Source organism: Pristiophorus japonicus, chromosome 21 (genome assembly GCF_044704955.1).
Source record: "Pristiophorus japonicus isolate sPriJap1 chromosome 21, sPriJap1.hap1, whole genome shotgun sequence".
Taxonomy (NCBI): Eukaryota; Metazoa; Chordata; class Chondrichthyes; family Pristiophoridae; genus Pristiophorus; species Pristiophorus japonicus.
In genome coordinates, this window is record NC_091997.1 from 69,229,626 (window position 1) to 69,240,397 (window position 10,772).

The 10,772-nt window shown below is 41.2% G+C and overlaps 1 protein-coding gene across 2 annotated transcripts; it reads right to left on the minus strand.

The window, feature by feature from the left end:
* Window positions 1-407: 407 nt before the first annotated feature.
* On the minus strand, window positions 408-9,054 carry isl2a (ISL LIM homeobox 2a). 2 transcript variants are annotated; one of them, XM_070864115.1, is made up of 6 exons: window positions 8,976-9,054; window positions 8,499-8,688; window positions 7,816-8,072; window positions 6,197-6,483; window positions 3,987-4,154; window positions 408-615 (listed from the first exon to the last, which is right to left on the minus strand). In XM_070864115.1, exons 1-6 carry the CDS (start codon window positions 9,031-9,033, stop codon window positions 499-501), a joined length of 1,077 nt encoding a protein of 358 aa, XP_070720216.1. In that variant the 5' UTR covers window positions 9,034-9,054; the 3' UTR covers window positions 408-498. The 2 variants fall into 2 exon arrangements, with proteins under 2 accessions (XP_070720216.1, XP_070720215.1); XM_070864114.1 differs by having other exon boundaries at window positions 6,197-6,480; window positions 8,976-9,033.
* Window positions 9,055-10,772: the final 1,718 nt, after the last annotated feature.

Below are 10,772 nucleotides of genomic sequence, written 5' to 3' on the forward strand. Positions count from 1 at the left end.
CTCGGTTTGAAAGGGGGGAGGTAAAAGGGCGAAACTTTGACGATGAGAAATGGCCCGTAATCACAACACTGTATGAGATGCAACACTGTCAAGCCGACTTCGGGAAGAATCGTTTCTCGAAGTCCTGTGCATTTAAAAAAAATCTTTTTCCCTCCTCGCTTTTCAGATTGCTTGAACATTAGGTCCTTGCGTTCACCTCTGTCACTCTCTTTCCATCTGCTCTTGTCTCCTGAATACCTAATTTGGCTTCGATGAGAATGTATTTACAACTCGTAGATTCAATGACAAGTTCTGTAGTGGCAGTTTTTTGAAAAAAAAATCCATGTGCATATATTTTTTTGGCAGTCATTGCGAGTCTCTTTGATATATATATATCTATAAAAACTGATAGTTAGGAGAGTTCCTGTTGCTTGTAACTGCGTTCTGATCATGCGGGGATTTCGGGGACATGCGGTGGCTGGGTCTGTGGGGACTTCCTGGTTCTTTAAAACTCGCACCTCACGTTTCCACCGGGCTCGGCACCATGCTGTTCGGGGTATCCGGTAATTGCGAGGACAAGGAGGTCACATCACTTCCAGAGGAGTTGGGCAGAGAACCCGATTCCGAAAAAGTTACCTGCGGAGCCCAAAATAACATAAATAAGACCAGCCCTTTCAATTGCAAGTGTGACTTGTAAATTATAGAACATGTGCTGCAATAAAAAAAACAATGTTCACAGGTGGTTTAACAAGGAGACCACGGAATAGTGAGCAGTTCTTACAAGTCATTGATAACAGACTGCTTCCCTTATATTGGAGCATTTCACAAATCACAAATCACAACTTATACAGTTAACACTCATTAGGTTACAGAGTGCATGCGGCCAGTAACCATTGAACCATATGTAGCCAAGAACATGTTGATCGATAGACAGGTCTAGATAACCGCTCATACTTTCAAATTGGTCACTTACATCAGCACAAAGACATGAAACAAATATATGCAGTCAGGTGGGAAATATTCTCATTAAATAATTATAGAGAAAAATTTCTCTTATGCATGAACTAACCCGGTAACTATGGGTAAATATAAAGGAGCATAATTGATGGGAAAAGGCAATTCAGCTCCATCTAGGCTCATCCCTCTATTACTAACTTCGCCTATCATAGAATTTGATTGACATTGGATTAGTACCAATCCCCCTCTCCATTACTTTGCTCCATACATTATTCTAAACAAGTATCACTCTTAGAACCCCCCACTCTTAAAAAACACCTTATCTACTCAGAGTCAAAGGGTAGTGGGTTCCCTCCAGGACTCGTTAATATTAATGGGCCAGATTTTGCGCGTTGTTTGTTACACTTGCACTTGCCCGTGGGCTTTCTCTCGGCTTTTGCACTGAAAGTTACTGTCAGCCGATTGGCCAAAAAGCACAGCGCCCTCTACAGAGCCTCTGAGACCTGTGTGAACCGGACAAGCAACTGTGTGTCTCCTTAACCAATCAATGAGCGACGCAGAGTCTGAGCCAGGAAGTGCCTGGTAGAATATTGAATTCAATGTCAAATCAGGTACAGAAAGTGAAATAAAGCGAAGGAAAGAAAGATAGGAATAAGAGAACGAGATAAGAGAGACAAAGTTTAAAAAAAAGTCTTTTTAGGTGATTAAAATTTCCAACAATAATTAAAATCCGAAGGAATGAGACTCTACACTTGTAAAAGTTAATTTTCTTTGCCAGAGAGGTTGTTTGGCAGTAATTAAGAATTATCACCCTGTTAAATGGGTATTTACACTGGAATGGCCAAGCCCTAACTTTTTCCGGCGAGTTTAGTCTATATCCATTACGTAAGTACTGCAACTTCACGCAGTAATTAAATGGCGAGTCTCTCCACAGATACTGTTATTGCGCAGGAGCAGGGCATCTCGGACAAAAAAAATCTGGATTTTCGCATTTGACTGCGCATGTGCGGTCACCAGAAGTTGCTGTCTGATCTAAGGGTGTGCCTCTATGGCAAAATCCAGCCCATTCTCCAGTCTGACACTTCAGTGCAGTACTGAGGGGGTGCTGCATTGTCGGAGGTGCCGTCCTTTGAATGAAACAGTAAACCAAGACCTTGTCCGTGTGCTCACGCAAACCGAAAAGATCTAATTGAAGAAGAGCAGGGGAGTTCTCCTCGTGTCCTGGCCAATAACCAACACCACCAAAAAACGGATTGACTGGTCATTTATCGGCTTGTGGGACCTTGCTGGGCTTAATTTGGCTGTGGTAAAATACTGGTGACTAAACTACAGAAGCGATTCCTTGACTGTAAAGCGCTTTGGGAGGTTCCAGCAAATTGAAACCCACTTGATAAATGCAAATCCATCGTTGGTATGATTAAAAACATAAATGCTATTCAGAAATATAAACTGTACATAGATATATAGTGCACATGCACGGCTTATACAAATATAAACTGCAGACAATTTATATACCATACACAATATATACTATCCCTAATTATATGCAGCATAACTTTTCTATATACAATGCACAAATATAATGCACATGAGTATATACCATGCACAAATATATACTACAGATGTTTAAATATATTATACACAGATATTGACTATAAATGAATATATGGTCTACAGATATATACACAAGTATATACTGCACAGGCTGTAGGTACTGTGTATTCAAATCCTAAATATCCCATCTTATTTATCTAAACGGTTTCGTGCCTGGGTCTAACTGAAGGGCCATTTCTGATTGATGACTGGAGGACCATTTCTGATTGGTGACTGTTAGTATTGCGGCGAGGCACAGGGGTACGGCTGAATTCACTGATGCCTCCTATTATTATTTCTAAAATCTTTCCCTTCTGAGAACTTGTTGCTGTCCCCGAAAGGTTAATTGACGGTAAAGGAGGGGGTGGGGGATGGCTCGGCGCTAGATGTCAAGTTCCCTGCTCTAAAGCCCCGAGCTAGCACCTTCTTCTGCTGTGTGTTGACGGCCACTTGACATCCTGTCATGCATTCAGGCCGCTAAATACCACTAAACGATGGTGTCTAGTAACGTTGGAGCGGTTGTATCTAATGAGCAGTGGGCGTGCATCCCAGTGCCCTGAATGCATCGAGAGTACATGGACACATTTAATGTGTGCAGCTGATGATATGGTCCTTTTTGACGAGTGATTCTAGGGCACAATGTGTTGAAAGGTGGGCTATTTGTCATATATATATATATATATATATAGTCCATGACATGATTATGTAATTGAAACTGTGCTGTTCTACAATGCTTGGATCTTGATGCCTGTGAACTTGTGTTTGGATAGTGGCGGTGTTGTGTGTGTTGGGAGGGGGGGCGGGGTGCTATTTCTGTGCTGATGTGCATCGTGCCTGTATGCACCCTGGAATAGGGTGTTATATCTCCATGGACACCAGATGCCGATACGTCACACAGTTGCGCCCCTACATCGTCTCCATCTTGATGCCCAAATCAAATCTGAATTAGGCAGAATACTAAAATACATTTACAAACAACGATCCATCGGCCCCAGATCGGAACCCAAACATCACCAGCACTAGAACGGGGCCGAGCACCAGATACCAACTGGTTGGGATATCTGCAAATTGCAAAAAAGTGTCATATATTGAACGCTGAATGGGCATCGAATATATAGAAATCTCACACTTTTCAAGGCAGGTATGCTATGCTCTTTTCTATCTGTGGGTCAAGATAAGCACTTTATTTTCACTAAAATCTTATTATAAGTCAATTTAGTGTTTGACTTCACAAAGTTGGAGGAGATGATGATATGTAAGCTACGAATTCTCTACCGACCCAAACTTTCCTGTATGTCTGACAGCTTCAGCTTACTCCATGGAAATAATGACATCTCCCAATCCTAAAACTGAGAGCAACCTCCTCAAATACAGCGATGTCCCTAGTTCCCGAGTGTCCCGAGCCTCACTGGATTCCTATCCAACAGGGCCCGGCCCGGCCCGGCCCGGAAACTCACCAGTTGCTGGAACGCCGGCTGGTCCAGGTCACTCTGCAGTGCGAACTCGCTGAGCGCTTTCCAGGGCGGCTGGTAAGATTGCACCTCCACGGTGTTCCCTTGGATTGAACCATCGTGTCGGATCGGGCTTCCCGCCACCATCGGCGTGCCTGTCAAACCTTGCAGACTCTGTGTGTGTGTGTGTGTGTGTGTGTGTGTGGAGAGGAGAGAAACAAGGCCAAAGGTGAGCTCTCCATTATCCCATTCCAACAGCAAGTCTTACAGAGCCTTCACCAAACGCGCGACTGAAATACATGGGAAAAACGACCCCGGTCACTGCTTTTACTGAGACTTGAACACATCAAAATTCCAATTTTTATTACACGGGATTCGAGAGTTTAAAAAAAAATCTGTGAATCGAATTCCACAATCCTCCCCAAGTGGCAACCGCAAATCTGGTGCTTTTGAAAACAGCTACAGGCTTGTAATGCATTTTTTAAACAATCCGTCTCCCTAGGCACTTCTGTTGCACTTACGTGTATTTATATTGTAAAAAAAAGAAATAAAAACAGTATAAAATAAACATCTGACGATATAATCAGATAAATATAGCATTGAATGGGCTGCTGAATAAACATTCGAGTGATACGTTATGTCTTTATTCACGTTTGCCTAATTAGAATTGGGGCCACTACAGAGACAGAGGCCTACATCATAATATTTAACCATTATTTAATTAAACTAAAATATATATATATATCGATCAGTTCATTAAAACCCGTTTCCCAGTCTAATAGGATGCGACGCCAATAATTTGTGTTTACACAATGAAGGAAGCATAACCAACTCTGGGCTCTGCTCCCCCCTCTGTGTGTGGCCAGTCTAAACAAACTGCTTATTTCTAATAAAACCGTCTCTCCCCGCACTGAAGGCAAGTCGCTTCCTTTAATGGACTGCAGGAACAGAGAGGGAGAGAGACATAGAGACAGAGAGAGAGACCGCCCTTCTCTCGCCTCCCTCCCAACACAGAGAGGGCCCTATCACATATCTATCGCAAAAATGACATTCTCGCGGCTCTGACCCCGCCGAGATACTTCCTGTTCCCCGGCAATGGGTCCAAGGGCAACACCGGCTTCTTAAACCCAATCCTCGCTGTCTATTGCAAGATTATTACTTGACTCTGTCCTTTGATGTAAACTCCATTGTGAACTATTAAATTAACACGAAGCGCAGGCATACAATGCATTTGTAGCAAAATCCAGACTCTCGCCGGTGAACACAACGAGCTATTTCTTCACCAGATTCTCCAGTTCAAGTGTTTGATGACTGAAATGTTAGTTTTGCTTCTAATTTTTTCCCCTCATTTATAACTAATCCAACCGACTGCCTGCCGCAAGAGTTTGGGGATTACTATAGCCAATCTACGACAGTAAATAAATCTGTGATCTGTCTATTCACACAAGTAGCATTTTTTTCAATCCTGTGCTGTACATTAACCCCCCTCCCAGACCCCATCATTCTTGACTTTGTGTGACATCTGTGTCTGTTGTGATGGACAATTTCTTGGACCAGACGTGTTCCAGTCTAGATTGTTGTTTTTAAAATCTCTTTAAATAAACAAGTGAACTTTCTTCCTTGTTGTGGGTACAATTTAAAATAGTAACTCGATTGAACCCAAATGTCTTATTTTATTAGATTAACAGTTTTGTATAAATATCCGTCTAACCTTGCATCCGTTTTTTATTGTCCCATTATCTCGAACTTGTTAAGCTTTTCCTGGGATATTTTCAGCAATTTTAAACATTATTTTTTTTAAGTTTCCCAACAGAATCGGGGCCATCTGAAAACAAAGCGGCGAACTTCCACCGTTTAGATCTTATCATTCTATTGAACGTTTTTAAACTTCGAAACCTTTATTTTCTTTCTGTTACTTCCAATAGATTCAGCAAGATTTGAATTCTGCTCTGTGCTGTGTCGTTTTCCTTTTTTACAGGCACTGACAGACAGAAAGAGAAACACAACTGCACAATATCATATTTTTAAAAAACTAATAAAGCATGTTTCTTCCGTAACTACATTGCTTGCATCATCCCCTTCTGATTTTGCAATTTCTGCAGGAAGTTTAACGTTGCTTGACACTTTAAAAAAAGTTAAAACAGACAAAAAATCCTCCCCCCCCATCCTCTCTCATTAGTTAAAAGCCACTTAATTGGTGGCGCCCTGGTACTCACAGTTTTGTCACTATGTTGCTGCTGTTGAATCTGTTTCATCAGAATGGTTTTCTTCTTGTCTTTACAGCGTTTGTTTTGAAACCAGACCCGAATGACCCTGGGGCTGAGGCCAGTCATCTCTACCAGCTGCTCTTTCATCAGAGCGTCCGGACGAGGGTTCGCCCCGTAGCAGGTCCGCAATGTGTGCAGTTGCTTCTCGTTCAACACTGTCCGCACCCGGGTCGTTTTCTCCTGCTGCTTATGAACGTGAGGCCTCAAGGGTGGCTGCCGGGCCGAGATAGGTTCTGCTGCGAGGTAACACAATAAAAAAAAACAGAAACACACACACAAATAAGATAATGAACAACTCCCCTTTGTAACTGCAATCAAAGCCAATGGAAAAGCAGAGGACCACCCTTATAAGATCCATTCGGATTGGCCAATATGAGGAGAAACTGGATGTATATATATTTTTTAAGCATTTTTTTAACTGGACAACTATTTTTTAAATAGGTTTTAATTCGGATACTGTACTTGTCCAGCAATTTGATCTAAAGCTGGTGGCGAACTCACACCTCTAATCTTAGGAGAAAGAACTCTCAAAATATGCCGGAAAAACTAAGAGACATCTTTTTCAATTTAATTTCCAGGGACAGTACACATTCCTATCTCGATTTACACTGTGTGTGCCCATGTTGTACACTATCAAAATCAGTCTAAAGTTTATGCATAATGTACGAGTGTATGTCTAGATACATTATCAGTGTGATCACTCTCATATATAATACTACTTCTCTAAAAGGCTGAGAATACCCGGCATGAAAACATTAGTGTAAACCGACATCGAAACATCTTAATATTGTTAGAAACGATGGGTGTAATATCCTCTTTGTTAACCCAAATCTTACAGAACTCCGTGCAATTAAATAATTATATCTGCCCCTGATATACACAGAATATAGACAGCAATTTGTAAATCTAGCTAGCGCCAATTCTCTTCAAACGCCTGTCGAAATCTTTCACCATTAGGCAGCTTTTGTAAAATGCATAGCTGGAGTATTTTTTGTGCGAATTTAGTTCATTTTCCGCCTCAATTTAACTTTTGTTGGGAAAAGAATAGATGCCGCTGAAAATGACTGAGCAAGGAATGTGTATTTTTATTAAATACCTTTTAAGTCTCGAGAATACAATTCTTTCCTCTTTTTTTTACAATCTTAGTTTCTCGCCTCTGTCCGGCTATTTCCACATGGCTATAATATTTAGAAAGATTCCTTTAAATACATTTGATAAAAACGTGTCATGCAAAATAAGGGATGGGTACAAATATTAGAATGGGAGATTATAATCTCCCACACAACCGGTTTCGATTGATAAATACTGGAATTCAAATGTTTTAAATTATATACAAACCCAGAATATATTTAACATTAACAGCGAATTCAGCTGGAGCAGATTGAACGGCATTTGGGTGGATTTATTTATGCTAAAGCATTGTGTGACTTCCCATACATTCTCCCACCCCTCACTATCCCTATTTGCTAATTGAAAAATGTGCTTATTAGATTTGGGCTGAAGGTCAATGTAGCGAATGGGCTGGCTGTCTGCCTGCAGCTGAATCTGGGTTGTTTTTTTTTAAATACCTGCCATCTGTAGGGATCTGCTGGACGGGGCTGGGCTGAGCGGATCTCCCCCGGCCGAGGCTCTCTCCACAACGTCGTGATCAGCCCGGCAGAAAATCTCGTCGTCCCTGAGAGCGAACTCATCCCCGGGGATGAGCTGGCGGCTGCACGCCACACAGCGGAAACACTCGATGTGATAGACGCGGCTCCGGGCCCTCATCACGAAATCACTCTTACTAAAAGTCAGGTTGCACTTTGCACATTTGGTCCCGAATAATCTGGGAGAGGGGATTAAAAAATAAAATGTCATTTAACTTGCCACGCTTTGAAACATTTCGCAACAAAATTCGATGACTGGCAGCTGTTGTTGAAATATAATATAAATAAACCATTTATACCCAAGGCAAGCTGAACTGCTTGTTGGAAACGTTGAAAGAACATTTTGGGACAAAACAAATCGAATTGATATTCGCCAGAAAAATAAGTTTTGATCTCATTTGTGAATGGTGATAGTAACATAGAGTCCTCAGATTGCCAAAGCGCGGTTGCCCAAGATCTCAAAATCTCAACAGATTTCGCTATCTATTGCAAATGTCTTCTTTGAACATTGTCAAATTGAATTTCTCGGCAGTGGTTTTTTTTTTGTTGCTACAAGCGCACATGCAAAGTTTTTTTTTTAAAAAAACAACATATTATTCCCTTACCTAATGTAATCCCTTTTGCAGTATGTCTTGCCGTCTTTCACAAAACAGGTACAAGTTTCATCCAGGTACTGGCTGCACTCACAGCACTTGAGGCAGGCGGCGTGCCACTCCAGATCCGGGGAGACTCGGAGGATGTACTGGTCATGGATTCTGCTCCCACACCCCACACACATGGCAATCCCGTGCTTCTCTGACAGGACAAAACATTCACTGAAAATTACCTTGGAAACAAATCGCCTGCACTTTTAGGCTTTCACGCTAGACTTGCAGAGGTGTTTTTTTTTTAAAAGTGGTATCCTAGAGGCTAGAGATAGTCATACAGCCAAGCAGAATAACACACTAATACTTGTTTATGTTTTGTGTGTGTGTGTGTGTGTGTGGGGGGGGGGGGGGGGGGGGGTAGGAATATAATCAGTCGAATGGGAGAGAAAAAATAATATCGTTTCCTTATTTTTTTCCTGCAAGCAATTTACTTACTTTTGCAATGATCCCCCATAGCACCAAGGAAAGGTGTGTTAAAAATAATATCCACCATACAGAACGAAAATAAGACCGATCCCAACAGCCAGAAGTGTTAAAACTGCGGTGAAAGATCAGCTGCAAGCTGTCGGGATGCCTGATAACAAATATTTAGGGTTAACTGCTCTCCCGCACGTTGTGGTTGCCCCCCTTCAACGGCTCGCCTCGGCGTCACGACGCAGGACGTGACGGACCGACGCCATGACATCACAGCGAGGGGGCCGGACCCAGCGGCGCGCCCTGATTGGTTATAACCCGTGCGAGTGTGTTACAAGACATAAAAGTAGCAATTCGCCCAGCGAAATTAACAAGAAATTGTAAGCTTTTTTTTTTGCAACCCCACTCACACACCCATACACATGCATGGGAATTTTTGTATGCATTTTTATGTACTAAACTATCGTGCAAATATTCCGGTGCTTGCAAATAAGTGCTCGTAAAATTTATATATATATATATATATAAAATTCGTTGCGTTAAAATCAGTAGGAAAAAAATTATCATAAATTTAGAAATTCAGAATAAAATCTTGCTGTAAAACCAAGGGTTTATTTGCAACCGTTTCGGCGGTTTGGGGAATAATCGCAATTTCAGTGATTATTATTTAATTGCTTCTTCGAAGAAAGAGCACGTGAGTCACTTCAATCGGGGTATTCATATATATATATATATCTGAGATTATTGACTTTAATTTGCGGACTATGTTTAAATATATTTTGTCACTCACTCAGGCGCAAAGATATATGAAATGGCAGTAAAAAAATACAACATTTGATTGAAACTGTAGCACAATAGTGTTTCGTGTATGAGAGAAAGTGAGGAGTGACTTAAAGGATAAATTCAACTACAGGGAAAGATACAAACTTGTCCAAATTACGCAAAGATTGGCGGTACAGATTTAAGGTAATTGGTAAAAGAACCAGCGAGAACATGAGGACAAACACATTACACAGCGAGTTGCTATCATCTGGAATATACTGCCTTCTAGGGTGGTGGAAGCAGATTCAATAATAACGTTCAAAAGGATAAATTCATGAAGGCGTAAATTTTGCAGGGCTAAGGGGAAAGAGCAGGGGGAGTGAGACTGGTTGGATCGCTCTTTCAAAGAGCTGGCGCAGACACGATGGGTCGAATGGCCTCCTTGTGTGCTGTAAGATTCTATGATTTTCTTTGATATTTTCTCTTAACAAGGATGCGCTCTATTGCGTTCTTGCTTAAAGAAGTATTGGGTCGTTTCGTTTAGGACTGGGGCATTTCGACGTTTTTGTGAGGTTCACGTCAGCATTTCCTCTGGTTAAGTATATAAAAACAAGCAACCTCACTTCAAGCCCGCCCCTAATAACCCACGGATTTTTTTTATTGAAAGCATTTTTGGTACGTTCAAAATGACGTCGTGGGAGAGGGGCTGGAGTCAGAGGTTGTTTCACCCCTGTCCAATAATTTCACCGGGAATTATTTCTGTAATCTGTCTTGTTGTGTGAGAAACCTGGGAATTTAAGTACTATTTTGCAAATTAAAATAGTGGTTACAGACTCTTAGCTTTGCATTTAATCAAATTACACAAATTGTTGTTTATTTTATGTTAAAAATGTTGTAATATGCACCGTTTTTTTATCGGCCGCATTTATATACCATAGACTTGGATCTTATAGTTCTTCCACTTTTAATGTTTGTAAGTCATCCTATCTGCAAACGCCTACTTTTATGTTGTTTTAAAACAAGGATACATACTAATTCATTTGCGATTATTGTGTG

Bases quoted from the DNA above. Each gene is read 5' to 3' on its own strand.
- isl2a (XM_070864115.1), bottom strand. From the start codon at position 9,033: ATGGTGGATATTATTTTTAACACACCTTTCCTTGGTGCTATGGGGGAT. The intron at 8,073-8,498 runs GTAAGGGAATAA...CCCCTCTCCCAG, and splicing joins TGCAAAAGGGATTACATTAG to ATTATTCGGGACCAAATGTG. The intron at 4,155-6,196 runs GTGAGTACCAGG...ACACACACACAG, and splicing joins AGCAACATAGTGACAAAACT to AGTCTGCAAGGTTTGACAGG.